The sequence below is a fragment of the Indicator indicator genome, chromosome 20, assembly GCF_027791375.1.
Source record: "Indicator indicator isolate 239-I01 chromosome 20, UM_Iind_1.1, whole genome shotgun sequence".
Lineage (NCBI taxonomy): Eukaryota > Metazoa > Chordata > Aves > Piciformes > Indicatoridae > Indicator > Indicator indicator.
In genome coordinates, this window is record NC_072029.1 from 17,668,748 (window position 1) to 17,691,292 (window position 22,545).

The 22,545-nt window shown below is 38.8% G+C and overlaps 1 protein-coding gene across 4 annotated transcripts; it reads left to right on the top strand.

The window, feature by feature from the left end:
* The first annotated feature begins 1,587 nt into the window (after nt 1–1,587).
* Nucleotides 1,588–22,545, top strand: WDR48 (WD repeat domain 48). 4 transcript variants are annotated; one of them, XM_054389996.1, is made up of 19 exons: nt 1,588–1,635; nt 7,752–7,892; nt 8,235–8,313; nt 8,596–8,678; nt 8,794–8,923; nt 11,302–11,390; nt 12,341–12,442; nt 12,809–13,033; nt 14,332–14,406; nt 14,757–14,859; nt 15,128–15,225; nt 15,845–15,952; nt 16,333–16,429; nt 16,963–17,058; nt 18,361–18,466; nt 19,893–19,980; nt 20,523–20,599; nt 21,444–21,636; nt 22,301–22,545. In XM_054389996.1, exons 1-19 carry the CDS (start codon nt 1,588–1,590, stop codon nt 22,394–22,396), a joined length of 2,034 nt encoding a protein of 677 aa, XP_054245971.1. In that variant the 3' UTR covers nt 22,397–22,545. The 4 variants fall into 4 exon arrangements, with proteins under 4 accessions (XP_054245971.1, XP_054245972.1, XP_054245973.1 ...); XM_054389997.1 differs by having other exon boundaries at nt 8,235–8,311; nt 8,621–8,678; XM_054389998.1 differs by lacking the exon at nt 1,588–1,635 and having other exon boundaries at nt 7,871–7,892; nt 8,239–8,313.

Genomic DNA, 22,545 nt, shown 5'->3' on the forward strand with positions numbered 1-22,545 from the left:
GCTGGGGTTGTTTAGTCTGGAGAAGAGGAGGCTCAGGGGAGACCTCATTGCTGTCTGCAGCTACCTGAAAGGAGGTTGTAGCCAGGAGGGGGTTGGTCTCTTCTCCCAGGCAAATAGCAACAGAACAAGAGGACACAGTCTCAAGCTGCACCAGGGGAAGTTTAGGCTTGAGGTGAGAAGTTCTTCACAGAAAGAATAATTGGCTAGGAGAATGTGCTGCCCAGGGAAGTGGTGGAGTCACCATCCCTGGAGGTGTTAAAAAAAAAGATTGCATGTGGCACTTGGAGCCATGGTTTAGTCGTCATGAGGTGTTAGGTATTAGGTGATGGGTTGGACTTGATGATCTCTGAGGTCTTTTCCAACCTAGTTGATTCAGTGTGATTTTGTCTTTGGAAAAAAAAAAAAAAAGAAAGAAGGAAACTTATTAACAATAGGCACATTTCACATCTGTCTTAGGAGACACCTTAAATCGTATGCTTCCCACTGCAGTAACAAGATAAAATAGTAGAAATACTGCAGTTAAGGAAGAACTTTGGTTCAAGGCAGACCCCATTTAAGAATCATACTTGTAACTGTGATGAGGGCACTACGCATTCAGCTAAAAAATGTGTGTCAAAATAAGCAAAGCTTACATCAGCAAAAATGGTCATTACGTCTTCTGCTTACCATTGCAACCAGCAATGAACAAGAATATGAACACCTGAATCTTTTCCTTTTATCTCTTTACATATTTTTTCTCTCACGGTAACCTTTTTTCACTAATGACTCTTAGCATCTTTCCTGTTCTACTGTAATGAAGCAACCAGTGCAATAAAAAGGTTTGCCAAGAAGTTAGCCCTGTACACTTTTTGCATTAAAGTGTCAAAGAGATATTAAAAAATCGGGGGGCAGGGAGCATCTCTGGAAAACAGTATTAAATTTCATACCACCACAGAATAATTTTCAAGAATACTTTTTATTAGACAATGTAACACTATTATAAAAGAATACAATCTTCCCTGGTCCTCTGGGGAAGGTAGATGAGTTTTAGCTAATCTATTAGTTCAGCTGTAGCATCCTCAAACACTTCAGAAGCAGGATCTTGGTTTTAAACATTTGACCCACACCACAGACTTAAAAAGAGCGTGGATCTGGGCACTAAAAAGGTACGTGTACAGCCACCAGCACTTCAAACGCGCTGCCCACCACACTCAGCCTCAGGCTTTGAGCCGCAGCACCTAGCGCCAGCCTTATCTGAATTCTTCTGCTCTGAGGAGACCCCTCCACAGAGGACAAGCCACCTTACTCCGCCGGCCCAGCCTGCTTGGGGAAAACATGCCCCCCGGGACACCACAAGGAGAGAGGTCGGCCCATAAGCAGTAGCATAAACAAAGACAAGACCCCAGCTCTTCGCAAGCACGAACGAGCACTCCTTCGCGCAGAACATGGCGTACGCCCCACGCAGGGAGACCCGGAGCAGGACTCCGTTCCCCTGGCAACGCTCGAGCGGTAACTGCCCCCGCGCTGCGCGGGCTCGCAGTAGGAGCGGACAGGACTTCCGGGCCGGCTCTCCTCCTCGGAAATGACATCAGAGTGTCAACATGCAAGATGGCGGCGCATCATCGGCAGAACACGGCGGGGCGGCGGAAAGTGCAGGTGAGGGCGAAGCGGGGCCCGGCGGGGGCTGTCGAGGGGCGCTGCCCTGGCAGGACCTAACCCTGGCACGGCCTGGCCTGGGAGAGGACAGATCGCAGTGGTGAGGCGGAGCGCGGCCCGAGAGAGGGGCGGTGGCGGGGGTGGGGTCAGCGGGCAGGGGCGGTGGTGGGGGGCAAGCGGTGGGGAGTGGCGGAAGGGCACCGGACAGGTGAAGGTTTCCCTCGGGAATGCTCTCGTCCTACCCTGAGGGGCTGCGGCAGCGGCTGCCCTCGGCTGGGTGGGAGCAATGGTTGGGGGTTTCTATGGCAACGCAGTCGCCTCCTTCCTTTTCCTGGCAACACTGCGTTGAAGGGGAGACACCCCACGTGCCCCCAGTGCCCTTCTACTAACTTCGCTCACGTCCTTGGAGGGGGCGAGTGGCTGCCCTTGGCACCGCGGCCTGGCCGGCCTAGAGAGAAGTGCTACTTGCTGCTGAACGGGGTGAGGTTCCCGGGTCCGGAGGAGACAGAACTGCACCACACCGGCCATGTACCCTTTCCATCTCCGGTCGGCGTTTCTTAAAGGATGACTGTAGCCTAGGCAGCCCGATGGTTGTAAACTTTCTGAGCTCACAGACCTCGTACTCATACGTAATTATAGGGCCACTATTGTAGTCTTGGTAGCGACTGGAATTACTGAAATGTGTGTCAGAATCAGTACTTTTTTAACAGCAAAAGTCATGAAGATGGTTTCATTACAGTCACCACCTTTTTTTTTGTTGTTCTTGCCCATGGTACTACCAACATTCTTACAGCTTTCACTATGGAAAATATTTAATGCTTTATCAATGTGCAAAGCTGCCTACCTCTAGTGGCAAGTGCAAGTTTCATCTCTGTCCACTGTGATCCAAAGAAATATTGATTAAGACTGAAATAGCATTAGAATCCTTCCAGACAGTGGTGGGGTTTTGGTTTGAACAGACCTTTTATGTTTTATCACACAGAGGAAAGTGTGCATCTTTATAGCGTTGTGGTTAAAGTAAGCAATCAATACTGTATAAAGAATTCCCTTGTCCTAAAAAAAAAAAAAAAATCCTCTGATGTTCTTTAAAATAAAAAGAATCCAAATTATTGTATCCCTTTGTTGACTTCATTGTCTGTTCCATAAACAAGTTTTTGCAGGTTGTTCTCCTAAGGAGGGGGATTTTGTGATAACTTGGTATTACTTTGATGTAGTCCTGTTTCTTTATAAAGTATTATTTGCCTGACAGCCACATGCATCAAAGAGTTCATTGTTTCCTTTTTTACTGCTACATTCCTTTTTGAAGCATTACTTAGCTCATGAGCTTGTATTTACAGGTAGATTTGTGCTGGTTATGCTGTGTTCTCCACTTTCATTGTAAACTATGTGTGGATTTTTTTTTTCATTATGCTGATCTGTCTCAACTAGTAAGTACATCGTAAGTCTAGATCTGCAAAGAATAACTTTGTTTATATTATAACTATAAAGCCTTGAACAGAAGGTAGGCATTTTCTTAAGCTCTTATTACTTCACCTAATTGGTTAGAGAAAGGATTTTCTTCATGTAATGGAATTTTAAGTGACTGTTGTATCCATCAGCTGCTGATGGAAAATTAAAACCACTAATGATTTATTTCGCTTCCTAGTGGCTGGGAGTTTAGGGTGCTGCTACCTCAAGCTTTAGACAGAATTTGATGGAGGAATTTCTCCCAAACCTATGAGGTATGGGGAAGAAGCTTTTTAAAAAATTACTTATCAGGCATGGAAAAGCTTGATTCTTTTCCATGGCAGGAGAGCTGATGGAAGTTCATGGAAAGTAGAGCTATTATTATCTTGGATATACCTGCTTTACTCAGAACCATCCAAAATAATCAGTTTAGGGTATTTCTGCATATAATTGTACGTTTCTAAAGGTTTAATCAGAATAGATGTTCTAGGCCTCAAAATAAATTCCATGCATAAAAATGTAAGCAGCATAATTATTTAAATGTAAATCAGGCATTTGAAATGTCCAGTGGCAGTCTGTTGGTGTTTCTTAAGCTTAGCTATGCATGTCTGAAGGCTGCAGTAGTGAAGTTGTCTGGTTTTGGGAAGGGAATGGGGATGCAGAGGTTATGTCAGACAGTGCTATGTGATGAGAAGCAGTTGTCCATATGAAGTAGCTTTCAGATACATTGCTGTGAAATCAGTCAAAATGAAACCATTTTTCAGCAGGTGGCTTAAAGCAGCTGCCCCTGAGCACCTGCATTGTAACTGCTCTCCCAAACTTGCTGCCTGGCCAGAATAAATCCACCCTGACACTCAAACCTTATTGACAGAAATGGGAAGGTTGCCGTATGTCTGGATCAGCATCTTTCTTACCAAATCATTGAATTAATTTGAAGTCTTTTTTGTCCTTAAGTCTTGTGTGCAGTGAGAAGATCTTTTCACACAGACTTTGCCACATTTATGCATTAATAGTGCATTATTAATCCTTCCAGTGATTTTGAGAAATAGCTTTTTTTTTAATTGCTGACAATAACATTTTGTCTCTGAAATTTTTCTCTACTTACAAATAAGGAATGAATGCTGTCAGAGCTTGGCTGTTCACTGTTTACCATTCTATCCATCTATTAAGACAAAATACGTTATGATGCATGTAATGCAAAAAGGCTAATGAGTTCTATGAAGGAAACACATCCTAGATCTTGTAAGAAATTTGCTTTGTGTGCTAAGTGTTGACAGTGAGTTTATCTTAGATAGTCATTAAAATAATCAGTCCTTATCCTTTTAGGGTATTGAATCCCATCAATTCTTTATAATGAGGGTACACCACTTTGTAATGTTTGTGTACTGCTGCAGTGAAAGATTCTTATTCATTACAAGAGTTTATAAAAGCTACAGCAGTATAAAAGTAAAAGGCCTTGGTCATTATTAAAATATGTCATATCCCACAAATCTTACCCCTCCCAGACCATCATGGCAATAAAATGACTCTGATCTCTATCACAGTCATTATTATCTTTGTGGTTTGCAACTGACTCCAAATTGGAGCATTGAACACAACAGTAATGTGCTCTCAGCCTGCCCTGTTTGCAGTGGATGCCAGTTGGTGCTGAAGTCCTAACTTCCTGGTGACCTTTGCAGTCCTCTCCATGCAGAATGGAGTGATGCAGATGTGCATGCTGTGGGTCAGAGTTGAGTTCTATCACAGCAGTTTCTTCTCAGCCTAAAGCCATGTGCTTTAACCTTGCTTAGATGTGTTTGTGTATACACATACTTGTGTAGTTACTGTATTTACTCATGGTTCTAATATTTGAATACTCAGTAACACACCAAAAAAAAAGCACTTTTTTTTTTTTTTCCTCAAAAATAAGAATATAATGGAGAGACCTGAATTGTTAGCAACCTTCCTTTGTTCATCTTAATGAACTTTAGTGAATTATCCACTGCTTTTACAAGAGTGTCAGGTCTTTTAAATCAAGTTACTGTTCATGGAATCATAGAATGGCTTAGGTTGGAAGGGAGCTTAGAGATCATTTACTCCAACCTCCCTGCCATGGGCAGGGATGCCTCTCAACTAGACTTGGCTGCTCAAAGCCTCATCCAACCTAGCCTTAAATACCCCCAGGGAGGAGACATCCACAACTTCCCTGATCAACCTGTTCCAGAGTCTCACCACCCTCATACTGAAGAACTTCTTCTTCAGATCCGGTCTAAACCTGCTGTCCCCTCCGCTTAAAACCATTCATTGATGGACACCCTTATGAAAAGTAGCCTCTCCAGCCTTCCTGTAGGATGCCTTCAGGTATTGGAAGGCAGCTATAAGGTCTCTCCAGAGTCTTCTCTTTCCTAGGCTGAATGATTGCAGCTCCCTCAGCCTATCTTCATACCAGAGGTGTTCCAGCTCTTGAACCCTGCATCTTTGGGGTCCTCCTCTGGACTCACTCCAACAGTTCTGTGTCCTTATGATGGGGACACCAGAACTGGATGCAGTATTCGAGGTGGGGTCTCACAAGAGCAGAGTAAAGGGGCAGAATCACCCTTCTTGACATTCTGGCCACACTGCTCTTGATGCAGCCCAGGATAGGACTTGCCTGCTGGGCTGTATGAGTGTACTACCGGCTCATGGTGAGCTTCTCATCAATCAATACATCCAAGTCTTTCTTCAGAGCTATTCTCAACCTGCTCTGCACTCAGCCCGGATTTGTGCCTGGGACCGGGCCGACCCAGATGCAGGACCTTGGACTTTGGCTTGTTGAACATCATGCAGTTGGCACTGATTCTCTTCTGAAGCTGTTGCTTTTATTGATCCACTCTAAGTTCCCTCTGTTAAGAGAGTAATTTCAACACCCTTTTAACAGATTTTATGGAACCCTTAATTTGTCCCTCTGTGTTACTATATAATTAATGTATTTGAACACAAGCCTGGATGCTTCTGGTGTTGCACCTCTTTGTCTAAAGGGTTCCATATGGTGTACAGCAAATGCCTAGTGAGGTTATTTTTAGTTTGTCCACATATTCTGCATGTCTTGTTCTAGTTTTTTAGTATACAGAATGTTTCTTTCATTCTGAGTGACTGGTTTGCAGGGGATGGACTATTTAACACTTTTTGTTTTGAACGACGAGAAATTTATTTTCAATGTAAGCAGCTGACAGTTACTAGAATGTCTTTAGGCTTGTAATGGGAATTCATTTTTGTAGCATAGTCATAATTTTCAATTAATATTCTCTTCACAAAAAGGGATTTGTCTCGTCATTACCTAACTGCTCAAATAGCAGTATTCATTGGAAATGTTGATGTGGTGTCAAATAAACTTGATGACTACAAAGTCATTTTCTTCTCACTTTCTCCCTTTAGTACTAAAAATAAAAGAATTTTAAGGAATGCATTTTAGTTTGGATTAAAATCACCTTACTGTTCTCTTACTGCTCTGCACTGGGATGGAATAATTCCACTGAGGTGTTGCCCCATCCCCCCATTCTTCAAATGGTCTTGCCAGTTCTTTTGCTATAAAGACTGAGACGTCGTAAAACATCTCTTCAAAGATAAGGACCACCAAACATTTTGTTTAATTTGTTGGGGTTTTTTTTTTTGCAAAACTGAGGTCTGCTGTGGAAAACGGTTTTTTTATACTGCTATAATGCAGTTATTGGAGTGAAAAATTGCTTTCAGATTTCTAGCCCAAGACTACTGCTTGAAAATGTTTTCAAAACACTGGTACTTATGTATCCAAATGATTCCTGCTGTGGGCAGATTGGATTATGCCAAGCCTAAAATTTTCCTTTGTTGTCCTGATTATGTTTTACAGAATCTGGAAAGAGACATAGCTGGCAACCTCCCTTCCTTTTCTCTAAGTGGGAGGGCTTTCTTCAGAGTAATGCATAAACCCTGTGGTCAGGAGAGATGCAGCACAGTGTGAATGGAGTAGATCTGAAAGAGCTGCAGCGACTTATAATTGTGTTATAGCTTTTGCAGTATGTCTCCTTAAATCTTTCTGGTGTTTCTGAACAAAACAACGAAATAACCTATATGCAGGGTGCTGTGAGATGCAGAAGGAAAGAAACTAAAGGAATAATTTGACTGGAAAAGCAGTAAATATTTGTTGTTCTTATTAAATTAGAAAGTAGGTAGTTGTTTAAAAACTGGCTTCAGAATAACAGTGACTCCTGAAATAAATAGCTAGAATTTGTATCTCTGGCTTTTCAATGCTTTGTAATCCTTAGTGACCATATCCTCTCCCTTGTGTGCTGTCATCCCAGCTACAGAAACCATGAAAACTGCTTAAGAATTGTAGCACAAATTCTATTGTCCTAAGATCACCCAGAATATTTGTGCAGAGCAAGGAATTGAATTAAGGGTTCTCTGCGTCTAAACTTGAGTTGTAATGATTAAAAAATCCTTTGGGCTCCAGTTCTCTCTCTGCTAATCTCTTCTCTATGGTTCTTCCCCATTTTCAGCAGGAGGTGGAAAAGACTGAGGTGGTTTTGGTAGCTCTCAGACTGACAGACTTTACTTAATGCTTGTAAAGCTCCTAATATTTTCTACCCAAGAACCTTAAAAATGTGAAATGTTAGAATTTTATGGCCAAGTCAATATCTTAATGCCATAACTGGATTTTTTAAAATGTATTTTAGGTCTCCTATGTGATTAGAGATGAAGTGGAGAAGTATAACCGAAATGGGGTGAATGCACTTCAGCTGGATCCAGCATTAAATAGACTCTTCACAGCAGGGCGAGACTCTATTATAAGGATATGGAGTGTCAATCAGCACAAGGTGAGTTATGAGAGGATTCCTATGTCTAAACCTACTTTCTTTTCAAGTTATGAAACTAGTAAGCTGCCTACAGGTGCGTTTCTGATTCTATTTCTTAACAGCTGCCAATTACTATGATAGATGAATGATCAGATCATTCTGGTGCTGCTTGCTCTGTGATATCTTACATACCTGTGTGGTTTTCATGAAAACATTCTGGAAAAGTGACTTCAAGTGAGACTGCATTGGGCAACTTTAGATCCATTGGAAAGATGAGGAAAAATACCACAAAAGGATCTGATAGTCGCAATCTTTTCCATTTGTCATGAGATCTTATAATCCCTTTTTTTCCTTAATTTGCAGCAAGACCCCTACATAGCATCTATGGAACATCACACAGATTGGGTAAATGATATTGTGCTCTGCTGCAATGGTAAAACATGTAAGTAATTAAACTACAACATTCAGAAATTGTGCATAAAAACGTTTTAGCTGCTGCTTTAATTATTTTCTGTCTGCTCTTAGCATGTAAAATTAATTGGTGATGTGTACTGTAAATTTGACAAATGGTATCAGGAAAAGTTTTAATGAAAATGTAAATGCGCAATTAAATGATTCTTTTTGAATCATTTTGATCTTTTTGAAAAGAAAATCAGTGTAGTACAAAGTGCTTTAAAGTAACACACATGCCATTCAAGTTTCCTCTTTATTCTTTCCAATGTAGTGATATCTGCTTCTTCAGATACAACTGTGAAAGTGTGGAATGCACATAAGGGATTTTGCATGTCAACACTAAGGACACATAAGGTGAAAAACATTACCAGTAAATCCTGTATCTTATCACTGCCAATCTTTACAATATGAAGGTGTGGATTTCCAATAGACAATGTTGATCCAGGTTGTTAAATTTGCTTTGTTGTAGGATTATGTGAAAGCCTTGGCGTACGCAAAAGATAAGGAACTGGTAGCATCTGCCGGGCTGGACAGACAGATATTCCTCTGGGATGTAAATACTTTAACAGCACTGACTGCCTCAAATAACACCGTAACAAGTAGGTACCTAGGGAGGGAAGGCAAACGCAATGTATTTGATTGAGTTGCATCATCTGTGAGATCAGTTTAAAACTACAGATACTTGTGTCTGACTATACATAAAAAGTGTACAGGAAATTTTAAGGTGATGTTAGTATGTACTCAGTCCATTTGTTGTGTTATATAATAGCTGGAAATCTGGAGCAGCCAACAGTCACAGCATTTCGACTAGAGAACAGGTCTCTTTGAACATTTACTCCTGAAATACAGTGTGCTGCTATTCTCTGAAACTTGATAGAACTTGGGTTTCAGAAGCTTTTTGCTCCTCAACTAAACTCTCTTAGAAATTTTCCCTCAGGTTATTTTTCAGTGCATTTTTGTTGGGTTTTGAGGGTTGTTTTGTTTATACAGGTGCTGCAAAAGGTGCAGCACAGCTTCTAAAGTAGAATTGGATTTATCAATTTTATCATTATCAAGCATTTATCAACTCTTAATCTGTCAGAAGAAGTAAGTTACTAGATGAATTTGAATTAAAAAAAGTGTGAAGTAGTAAGCACTGATTAGATGTAAGTGATAGCACACTAGTGAGACGTAACTCACTACTTAGATATTAGAATGCAGGGGGTAACTGTCCATAGATTATCACAGCTAATCCTTAATGCTATCAGCACCTTTTAAGAAGTGGTCTGTTCTGCTTATCTATCCCAGTAAAAAACATTCTAGTAACTTATGGGATACTTTCCCACAGAACAGTTCCTGCATGGCTTTCTTAGAATTATGAGGGTAGAGCTAGTTCAGTTTCTCTTCTGGGAAGTATGATACCAGTCTTCAAGTTCAGTTAGGTTTGATTGCTCCATGAACATCCTGGTTTGTATTGGCTATTTAGCAATATATTTTTCAGAATGAGATCCATTTTGGCCACACTATAATTTACTGCTTGTAGGCAGGTTGGAAAAATAGTGTTTTAAGTGACTGATCTCTTTCATTTAATACTTCATGTTTGATCCCTGTATCAGAGTCTCAGATGTATGCTAGTTTTCCTCAGTCCTTTCAAACAGTATTGATTTTTTTTTCAGAGTGCAAATAAGATTGTTCTTGTGCATTAATTTCCTATCTGATTACAAGGGAAGCAGTGTCACAAGCCAGACTTTAAAAGGAAGCCTATTTTTAAAGAGTCTCTCAATCAACATAGCCATAATTTAAATTAAGTGGAGAGATTTGACTTTTGAAAGGTAGTCCCTTCCAGAAGAGCTTTACTTCTGGCATGAGTTTTGCTCCTGTACTCTTAAGATTCTCTCTTCCATTCCTTGCGGTAACTCTGTACATTATCCTTTCATAAATCATTATGGTTGTTGAACAGTGTGCAAACCTTCAAGAGCTTTCAGTTCAGCTTTTTTGCCTTCAACTATTATCTGGGGATAATGGAAGACTATCACTTTATTTTGGCTACAAATAACAGATTCAATTTGAAAGTTTACATTTGGATAGCCACAGCTAGTGGTTAAGAGGACCCTTAAGTAAAGCTGCATTATTCTTTTGCTGTGATAAAACATACATGACATTATTTATGTTATGAAATACTGTGTTAGAAACTTATTTCCATAATATACATAAATCATTATACAAAGTTTCACATCTTTGCTGGCAAGAGTTGCTGCTATTTTCAGCCTTTTTGGCATACTGATTTGTATGGGTTTGAGGCTTGATGAAATACTTCAGTGGTGCTCTCTGAACAGATGATTTTCGTTTGCTGCCTGTGTGCTTTTCCTGGTTGAAGGATTGATACTTTAGCTTGTCCAAAAGTGGATTAGATGGTACTGAATTCCACAGCTCTGATGCTAGATGTGATGGGAAAGAGTTGCCATATGGTTTTCACAAACACAGAGATAGCATCTGTCTTCAAGTAACACATTTCAGCACTGCAGTGTAACTTCGGTAATGCATCTCTGCTGAACTAAGAGAAGAGCCTTTAATATATCATGTGGAATTTCACTGCTAGGAAGAAAAGTCTCTGCACTTAAATCCAAATGCTGTGTATTACAAGACCACACAGAAGTATCAATTCTCTAATAAAGCAGTTGTGAAGAGCAGGAGTATGTTGATGCTCCTGCAACTGAATTGTGGTGTCAAAAGGACACCAGGATTGTAATGACCATAACTCTGAGGTGTTACTTTGTTTTTATGCAGCAGTAGGTTAAGAATTGGGATGGTGTAACCCTAGTACTATGCTGTCTACAATGTCTTTTTTTTCAAAGCAAATATATATATGGAGTGGAGTAGCACTATTTTCATGGACCAAAGGGCATTAAAATACCCTAAAATAGCATTTTTGAACGAATAAATATGTTTTTCAATGTACAGTATTAAAGTTGAAAATGTACATTTTATTTTGAAATAGCTTCTTCCCTGAGTGGGAACAAAGACTCTATCTACAGCCTTGCAATGAATCAAATGGGAACAGTTATTGTATCAGGGTCCACTGAAAAGGTAAGCAAAAATCTGGTAAGGCTCATTCCACTTCAGTTCACAGTTCAGTATAGAGACAACTTTTTGATTTTCAATATCATGTCTGCAGCAGCTTTTGTGTTTTTAATAGTGAGGGTAGACCCTTTAGGGGAATGTGTAAGTGTAGGATACAAATACCTGCCTCAGTCTGAAGTTGTTTATATATCCATGTAGTGTTAATTCACAGAAGAGACAATCAGATCATCTTGTGTAACCTTCTCGCTATCAGAGATGATTACATTTCACCATAAGAGCTCTGATTTTGGGGGGCACGTTATTCAAATGGTTATAAAAACTGAAGCAGTTGCCTTGAGTAAGGAAGAAGTGCTGCTAGGAATTTATAAGATCGCTGCAGGAGTTGGGAAATGAAGTGAGCTGATGAAGTTCAAGTGTTCCCAAGAGACAGCCCACGCTCTTTTTTTGTAAAGTAAAGGGAAATACCCAGAAGTCTCCTGCAAGTTTTTTTGTTATTATTTATTTTGTGGGGGTTTTTGTTTGTTTAGTGGAGTTTTTGTGGGGTTTATTTGTTTGTTTCTTTCTTTTGTTTTGTTTTGTGGGGGTTTTTGTTGTTTGTTTGGTTGGTTTTTTTTTACCTGGTCTGACCTTGGGAGAATTTTATTTCTAGGTCAATTTAAAAATGAAAATAGGATACAGATACATCAGTGAAGCATCTGAGAGAATTCCAGGCATAAGACAGAAAAAGGCAGAGCGAATGAAATTAAAATCATGAGAAGAAAATCACATTTGATTATTTGAAGTGCATAAGATCCAGTTATGTCTATCTTGTTCTCATAAAGTATCATTCTGGGGATGGATGTCTGTGTGTTTGGAATTAGTGTCAGTCTATTCAGAAAGACTTAATTTTCTGCAGAGAAAATGCATTGCTGGGAAGAATGATGTTAATGCCAGTTATCCAATGTCTATTTACATAGGTTCTAAGGGTGTGGGATCCAAGAACTTGTGCAAAACTAATGAAACTCAAAGGGCACACGGACAATGTAAAAGCTTTGTTGTTGAACAGAGATGGCACCCAGGTATGTGCTGTAACTTGAGACAAAGGCTTTTTACAAATGTCATTAATCTATTTCAGTATAGTTATTTTATGCCATGGATTACAGAAGGTAGCTGAACAAGTATTTTACAGATACTTAGTCTTCAAAGGAGGGAGAGTGCTGGGTGAAGGTTCTGGTTTGTTACAGGTCCACCTAGTTATGGAGGGGGCTGGTTACTTAAAACTGGCTGAAAATTGTGGTAGGAATTGTTGACTGCCAGTCTTTGTTTAGCACCATCTTAATGGAAGACAAAATAGAACCACAAGAATTGTTAAAGCTCTTTATGGAAAAACACAAACATGTTTTCAGACTTGCGTACCTGCTTTAAGTGTGATGGTTGTTGCTCAGTGTCTTTCAGGCAGCTCTGATGGGACCATCCGCCTGTGGTCCCTTGGGCAGCAGAGATGCATAGCCACATATCGTGTCCACGATGAAGGTGTTTGGGCTCTGCAGGTCAATGAAGCCTTCACTCACGTTTATTCAGGGGGAAGAGACAGGAAGATTTATTGTACAGATTTACGAAATCCTGATATCCGTGTGCTTATCTGTGAAGAAAAGGCACCAGTCCTTAAGGTAAATTGAATTTAATTCAGACAATCACAGAGTGGTTGAGGTTGGAAGTGACTCTGGAGGTCATCTGGTCCACTCCCCCTGCTCAAGAAAGGCACTGAAAGCTGATTGCCTGGGACCATTATCCAGATGGCTTTTGTCTGTCTCCATAAATGGGGACTTTGCAGCTTCTCTGGACAACTTGTGCCAGTGCTCAGGCACCATCATAATGTACAACTGTAATAGTATTGCATGTTGGCTGATGAGGTAGCAGCCTGAGCTGCAAGCAGATAGAGCAATATGTGTTGGGTAATAAATGTTTACTATACCACATCCCTTAAACTGCATCTGGAACTGAATTGTCTGAAGAAGGTAAATGCCTGGCAGCTACTTAAAATATGTAAATTCCAATGTAAAAAATGAAATATGCATCAGACATCAATAGTTTTACTGGACTCCAGTAAGCTGGCATCACTGCGGCTGTAGACAAAAGTGGATGTTTCCTAGCACATGACTGTGTTAGAATATGTTGCATGTTAGTGGAATGAAAATTTGTTTTGTTTGTTTTGAAACCCTGAACATGATGTTTTGTTAACTGGAGAAAATTGCATGCACAAGTCTGAGTCTTTTGCAGAGGCTGTTTTCTGGATCATCTTTTTTGCCATCTGTGACTCTAGATGACATGGCTTAGGTGTATAAGGAGTGTGTGATTGAAACGTATACCAGTGTGTAAGCAAATCTGGCTTTCCTTCCTTAGCATTTTCAGATAAAATCCTGGGTATATTAATGTAACATTTAGAATCTGAGCAATTGCAGTTCAAAATGGAAAAAAGCTACTGTAAGCTGAACAAAGATCAGAAGGGGTCTCCAATAGTGACAGTGGTTTGTTACTGTCTAGGAAATATAACAGCAGAGCCAAGTGTATAAAGTTCTGCTTTTTGCTTAGTACAGAACTTCATATGTTCTTTCTTTAACCATGTGAAGTATCTGAATGCAAAGCAATTCAGAAAATGTTGAACTTACCAAACTGTCCATTAGTGTAAATTGCATCTTGCTAAAAAGCCACTTTAAATACTGAGTATTACATCTACTGCCCATGTCCAGAATTTGTTTAATATTTGAAACAGTTTCTCTGGAGTTTCAAAAACTGCAGCTTAGTTATTTTTGTATTCAAATTTTTGTCTTTCTCTACCAAAGCGAAAATTGTGGTGTTTCTGAGATAAATCCAAGTGTGAAAGCAGGTCTACACAGAGCAAATATTAATTGAATAATGGAAAATTAAGTTAAGCATGGCTGAAAGTGTCTGTGGTTTCATTGTTTAGATGGAACTTGATAGATCAGCTGATCCTCCTCCAGCAATTTGGGTCGCAACAACTAAATCCTCTGTGAATAAATGGGTAAGTGATCTGTTTTGCACTCTGAGTTCAATTAAGTAGTCATGGAATTTGCAGTCTTGGGTTGGGAACTGTTGAACCGTTGCATGCAATGTGACTGTGCCTTGCTATGATCTGTAAGCTTTCTTTTAAAAAAAAGTCATAAAATACTAATATTGAAATTGATCAAGAAGCATTAAGCTTTGAAGTGCTTTGCTTTCTTTGCCTGTTTATGCTGCTCTTAGAAATAAATTATCTCAGTCAGATCTGGACTGTTCACATCTAAGTAGCAGCATGAACTGGCAGTTGTTTCTCATAGATAAAAGCAAAGGTTTTAGATTATTACGAATGAGTCATTTTGTTTCTTTCTTTAGACTTTGAAGGGAATTCATAACTTTAGAGCATCTGGAGATTATGATAATGATTGTACCAATCCTATACCACCCCTGTGTACACAGCCTGACCAAGTTATAAAAGGTAAACAGCTGTTTTCCAGAGCACCTTAGAAAATCTGTTAGCAGAAATGGTGGATGTTGAAAACTAGCTCAAATTTTTAGATACTTGATAATGTGATTTCCACCTAAACAAAGACAATGTGCTTATCACCTGTCTAGTGTTAGAATAGTGTTTAAAGATTCTTGCATAAAGTAGTGAAACGAGAGAACAATCACATATGGTATTCTAGAGTTTAATGTAATATTAGAAGAAAAAAAAATCGTCACCTTAATTCTTGTTTGTTTGCCAGGGGGTGCTAGTATTATTCAGTGCCACATTCTTAATGACAAGAGACACATATTAACCAAAGACACAAATAATAACGTGGCATACTGGGATGTCTTGAAGGTAAGTATGAAATTTTGGATTAAGCATCTACTGTTGGATGATCAATTATTTTGCACTTTTTACTACCTTATTTTTTTTTTTTAGTCTGTGAAATGCCTACAGTAGAAAATAAGTCAAATTTCTGTCTCAAAATGTAATGCAAGGATTGATTTTTGAAAGAGGAGGGGGCATTTCTGAGCTGTTCTGCATCTTTGCCCTGGTGTGAGGCTGATCTCTTGTTTCACCTAAATTCAGTGAAGTATTGACGTCTTCATTTACCTCAAATTGTGCTGCAATACTGATACTGGGGGGGAGAAGAAGGACAAAGGATGCTAGAAGACAGTTATTTGCTCAGCGGTAGGGAAAATTGCTTTTTATTGGTATGAAATAATACTTCCATACCTCTCCACCAGCTTGATGCCAGTACATCAGAAATAAATAATAAATAAATTACTTGCCACATAAACTACTGTTCCATTTTTTTGAGAAAAATGTGAACCTTTAACTTTTTCATTTCTGGACTGCAGTACTCATGGAGAAATCATTCCAAGTGTATATGAAAGTGAAGTAAAAGAGTTGAGGTTTTAACATGACTTAATAATCAGGACGTAAAAACTTGTTTATTTCTGTTGGTGTACAGGCATGTAAAGTTGAAGACCTTGGGAAAGTAGATTTTGAAGAAGAAATTAAGAAGAGATTTAAAATGGTGTATGTACCAAACTGGTTCTCAGTGGATTTGAAAACTGGGGTGAGATACAACTCCTTAATCTATTGTTCCAATACCATGTTCCTGTATTTTCATGTACTGTTTATTCACAAAGGTTTTAGTATGTTACAGCCTTTGAGATTTATTTTGAAGTAAAATACCAAATCTTACATCAGTTACTAATAATCTCAATAACAATTTTTAGTGTTTTTCTTCCTTTTTTTTTTCTGTTTATGTTCAGTTTAAATCCACCAGTACCAATTATTAATTGATACAGTTTGGTAAACAAAGTGTTCTATCATGCATTTGGAAATCCCTTGCTTTGTCTTCCCAGCTAAGTACGAACAAAAATTAATTTATAGACTTAGTTTAATGCAAAACAGCTATTGCATTCCTCTTCCCTGGTGCTCTTTTTCCAACAGATGTTGACAATTACTTTGGATGAAAGTGACTGCTTTGCAGCCTGGGTGTCAGCAAAGGATGCTGGATTTAGCAGCCCAGATGGTTCTGATCCAAAATGTAAGTTTTAACTAATATTAGTGTTATATTGAGACATAAAATTAAAATAATTCCAGTGTTTATGTTTCAAAGTATTCCAGTCTGTGTACATCAATAGCTGGTTGAATTTTAAGGCTTATTTTCTTGAGACTAAACTCTGCAGTGCATTCTGCAGTAAGAATGTTTGGATTTTTCTCTGAAACATTTCAGCCGTGTTCACGTTTTCTATTTAACTTGGGTTTGAACCAAAGTAATATTCTTAAATATATATATTTTTTTTAAAGTAATATTCCTAATCTTGAAACTGTTACCTAATTCTGAGAATGTGATTGCAAGTGAGTGATCCAGCAGCAGTGATTCTCAAATCAACTTTTTCTGAAAGATAGTGACATATAGTTCTGAGAGGGTGAAAAGCAGGTGCCCAGAAGTAGTTCATTTGGGGAATAGAGAGATTCAGGCTTTTGGGACAGTGTTCAGCTGTGGGTGAAAAGCAGAATATTGTCATGCCAGAAGTTTTTGTCTAACTGAAGTTCTACCTCACTGTGTCTTGACAGTAAACCTTGGAGGGCTTCTGCTACAAGCACTTCTGGAGTATTGGCCTAGAACACATATCAACCCAATGGATGAAGAAGAAAATGAAATAAATCATGGTTAGTACTTAAATATTTTCCTTTTTTAGGACTTGTTCTTACATTCTGTTTGTTTATGTTATTATTTTTTTTTGTTAACAGATACAACTTGTCTGTCTTTTACCTATCATTGTATTTATTATAGACTGATGTCTTTAAAATGCTTTTAAATTTACTTTACACCAAAATCTGCTGAGTAGCTTTCTTCTGAAAATATCAGCAAAAAGCTTAAAAACACCAGTTTGTAAAAAAAGAGATGAATAGATGATTCTGAAGTTACAGAAACATGATGCCTTAATGGACAACAATTACTGACAAAACTAAGGCTTGACTTGGAAAATAAACAGCCTAGATAATGACAGCTAAGAGCAATAGTTCAGTTATTCAGCATTTGCCAATATGCTCTTGATATAATTCCAATTTGTTTCTAGATATTATGAACAGCATAAAATAAAGGACAGATTTATTGGAAAACAAAGTATTCAGTGGGGTAGGTCTGTATAAAACCAACTTAGAGTGCTGTTTCCAGGTAATAATGCTAAGTCTAATCAGGCGTGAGATAAAAAGCACAGCTATGAAAAATGTAAGAGTGGCTGAATTTGGTTAAAGAAAAGAGACTGTGTAACTCCTAAGGTTGTGGATTACTTTGAAATTAGTTCAACCCAAATGAGAGTCTTGTCTGTGGCAATGAAGAAATTTCCTTCTACAAATAATCTAATTAAGCAAGCTATAAGTTCAGCAGTGCCATGCTATTTTGTGACAAAGACCGTGCCAAGAGTTAGTTAATTTCTTCTTTCAAAAATGATTCCATGGAGGGTTGCAGCACTTGGCAGATTTTCCTGGATAGCACTGCTGATTCTCACTTCTGTGTATTGGCACTCTGCAACATGCGAGCCAGACAGTAAGTAAGAGGTTTATTCATCTCAGGTTTGTGTTACTGTTCTAACACTCATGGTGCATTACTTATGTCTGTGAAGTGTTGTGGATTAGTGGAATATTTAGACTATTCACAACATAATCAGTTTCCCTGTTTAAAAGTAACAAGAAGCTGGAGAAAACTGGTAATCAGGTTCTGGCACATGAGCTCGATTTCCTTTTTCTCAAAGGCTTTTTAAACAGGCCCTCCAAAAACCTGTATTGATTGTAGTTAGTCTCACAATATTCCTTTTTATATACTTGCTGTGTATTGGAAATTGGGGGTTTTATGAATCTTATGATTTTATCAACATGAAATACATCAGCTGCAGGTGGAAAAGACACTTTCTGGTCTGTATATGCCCAGTTTAAGGCCTAGTGCAGTCTCATTTTTTTTTTTTTCAACAGTGAATGGTGAGCAGGAGAACAGAGTCCAGAAGGGAAATGGATACTTCCAAGTGCCACCACATACACCAGTCATTTTTGGGGAGGCTGGAGGACGCACTTTGTTCAGGTATAAAAACGCAAGGGCCTGAATTCAGTGACTGTAAACACTCCCTTCCTTTATGCAGGCAGAAGTGGTTTTAGAACGTGATACCTGCCTCCATTCTGTACTGAACATTCAAGACATGCCCTTAACAGGCAAAATAAGCAGCTGTTAGTGAAAATTTTGCATTGTCCAACTGTAGGTGAGTTTGAACACCAAAAGGTGTGGAATATTTTTTGCTGTATGTTGTAGCTTTGAGATCTTTTGGGGGCATCCTCTTCCTGCAAACTGATTAACTGCACTTCAGTTTAGAATGAAATTTTGCTGCTTCAGATTCTTGTAGAACTTCTCTTGCACGTCTGGTGTGCTGGTTTTTGAACATTAAAGACTCGGACAGGAGATCTTCACTAGAGAGTTGGTTTCTGCTCCCAAAATTATAGCTGGTGACCCATTAGAAGGTGCTAAGCTCTAGAAAGTTAGAACATGGGTTCCGTGTGGTAATGTGTATATCCTGGTTACCCCTCTATTTCTTTTGATTCTTCATTGAAAAGCCTAACTGTGATATATGGTACACCAGAGACAGTTTAGTAGTGCTGCAAATCAAATGCCAGGCTTTTGAATACTTTGAAGCATTTGATATTTACTGACAAAGTGGATTTTAAATTTGAGGGGTGGAAGATGTCAGATTTGTTAGGTTTGTTTCCCAGGCTGAATAGCTCCAAAAAACTATGTAACTTTCAGTTCATGAATTGGTCAGTAAAACAAGGTAACCTTTTCCAGCTTTGATGCTTTTTCTGCAATATTTATCAATGTATCATTGTATCTGGAGCTTAATATTGGCATCCATACTGTACTGGTGGATCTTAAGCTTGTTCTCAAAAAAACGCAGGAAAGATGTCACTGGAGGACACAAGCCATGCTTATTGGACCTAAAAGGTAGCTTGCAAGCATCTGTGACAAAATAGTTAATGGGAATGTATAAAATTCTGTGTGGTTTTGTATCAGTATTCTATGTGCCACTTCTTAACATTGGTTTTGTGTTTCCATCTGGTGAGGGGTTAGCAGGTGCTTCACATGCAAAGCTTATTTTTCCCAAGCAGAAAAGAGCTGCTTCATGCCAGGTGCTATTCCACTTCTCCTGACAGTTTTGTCCTTCAGCACAACACAAACACAGTGCACAAGCAAAGTTGTTCTAATTTCTCTGTGCCATAGTATCTTGAGATACTTCTTCCTCTTTCTGCTCCAGAGATTTATCTTCTTCCTGCAGCTACTTTTTCTAGTCTTCAACCAAAAAATACTTGATCACTTCCTCAGTAAGTCTCATGATGTGAAGAGCCAGCTAACCAAGCTCAAGCTCTCTGCCAATTAAAAGGGCAGGTCATCTCCTGAAAGCTTTTTAATGCTCATTACAATAACTGTTTTCATTCACAGAGGTTATTTCTCTGTGTCTTAGGTTATTATGTCGGGATTCAGGTGGTGAAACTGAGTCTATGCTTCTTAATGAAACTGTGCCACAATGGGTCATTGACATCACTGTGGATGTAAGTATCACCTGTGTAGGTTTTCATATTTTGTTGGGTTTTTTAAGGTGAACTACAATGTTTTTAAACTGTACAGCATCTGAAATTGCATTTTAAAATTTTGCTCTGTTTGTATTTAAAAGAAGTGCTCACAAGGTCTATATATAAGACAGTTCGAGATTCGTTATTTTTTGGTGTGTCCATTTAAGGCATCTTAATTTTCCTTTAGAAAAGGAATCCAAAGCACTCTGCATCCTTGGTATCCTTTTTCAACGTGGAGCTCAGGAACAGAGAATACTCTGCAATCTTCTGATACTATCTAATTTCCTTTGTAATACATGATAATTTATATCCACAAGCTGGCTGATCTGTGCATCATCTACATTGAAGCATTTCAGCAGTATGAGTAATTTGAAAGTTGGCTGTGGTGGTGATGTTGATTAAGAATCTCTCTTGGGTTTTGATAATTAGAAGCTGAATGTACTTCACATACCAGCTGGTGGAAGCAGGAGCTGATGAGAGTTTATCCTAAATTAACGCTTTGCAAATTTTTTTCCTCCTAGAAAAATATGCCCAAATTCAATAAGATTCCCTTCTACCTCCAACCTCATTCATCATCAGGGGCAAAAACTCTAAAAAAGTAAGTAATGCATATTTGACTCTCAGACCTGCAGGTAGAGAATTGCAAGCTCAAAAAAAACCCAACCCCACAAGTCTTCCAGAGAATCGTTTTGTGCATGTTGAATTTGCAAAGTTTGAATCATTTAAGCAGCATCACTCAGAAGCATTGAATTATACCAGAATATAATAGGCAGTTGCTTAAGTTTATGCTAACAGATGTCCAAGAACTAACTACTGAAAGGAAATTTTTCTGTCTGCCTGCTACATTATCTGTAACTGGGAGCTACAGAGGTTAGAAATCAACGCAGGTCCTCAGACAGAAAGTCAGGGTCACAGACACTATGCCTCCCATTTATATACAACAGTATTTGGTCTTTCCCACAAATGTCTGGTTCCTCTTTAAGTCTTACTGAATTCTTCATATCAGAGACAATTTGTGAAGGAGGAGCTTCACAGGCTTTTTTTGTACTTTGTGGGAAAACTGCTGCTGGTTTTCACTTTAGAATTCTGTTAATGTAGCAGAGTGAAAAGCATATTCTGACTTACTTCTTTTATTGCTCTATATCCTCTGTCCTCTTAAGAATCCCTTTTCTGTTGAAAGAATGAGGGTTGTGTACAGTACTCTTCATCTAAAGTCTTATTTTTCATTCAGTCTTCTGAATATCCTGCCACTTTCCTGGGTCCCTGCTGTGTGACTCTTTGGAGAAATAGCTGTTATCATGTTGTTCTGGGTGATCCTGATAATTTACTATTAAACTTCTATTAAAAGGTTATTTGTGTACTTTGCTACAGATGAAGATAATGTGAAGATAAATAGTTTCTCAAGTTTTTTTTCCTGCCAAACTTTGCTTACCTTTATATAGAGATCGATTGTCAGCAAGTGACATGCTGCAGGTGAGAAAAGTGATGGAACACGTGTATGAGAAGATCATTAACTTGGATAATGAGTCTCAGACAACTAGCTCTTCCAATAATGAAAAAGCAGGAGAACAAGAAAAAGAGGAGGACATTGCTGTGCTAGCAGAGGAGAAGATTGAACTTCTGTGCCAGGACCAGGTAAGTTACTCTGCAGGTTTAGACTGCAAACAAAACCCATGTGTAGCAGTGAATCAATTGTGAATTTCTGAATGCTGAGCTTGACACTGTTCTCTACCTTTGCTATCAATTATCTGTTAACTTTAAAAGTAAGTAAATGTTTTGACATCATGTTAACTTACTGCTGACACAAGTTCAGAGAGCAGCAGGGAGCTGGATCACAGTACTATGTACTGTGTAGTACTACACAGTACTATTACGTACTATGGCTGTTGAATTTGGACTGACTAGAAGCCTTTATAGAATTATTTACTCATACTCAACAAACAGGCTTAACACAACCCCATAGAGCTCTTATTTCTAGCATTTTTGGAGTGTTTTGAATTGTATGTTTCTAGCAGAGTTTAAAATGTGTCCAAAATTGTGAATTGTCTAGTAAGTGTAGTAAGTGCATGAAGATTAAATATTGAAGGGGGTGCTAGTAATGTGAAGCTCAATGTTATATTGCTAAAATCTTTCAGTATTACCTCAGGTTTACTTGCTAGTTGAAAAATCTGAGCCTTTTCATGGCTCATCTTTGCTGCCAGTTTATCCATCCACGCAAACCAGAGGGCTCTACCTCTGTAGATTTCTGTCAGTCTAGCAGATTAGTGGAATAAAAAAAATGAATTTTTTCCCTCTTCAGGTTTTGGATCCAAATATGGACCTTCGAACTGTAAAGCACTTCATTTGGAAGAGTGGTGGTGATCTGACACTTCATTATCGCCAGAAATCAACGTGAAGGCAGTGAGGAACCCAAATGGTTACTTATTTACTTGACCATACTGTACTGGTTCCAAGAGTAGTACTATAGAAGCCCACTGAACCCCTAAGGTAGATGAGACTTCTAATGACTCAGTATGGATGGAAAGTATACATTTAATTGAAGTG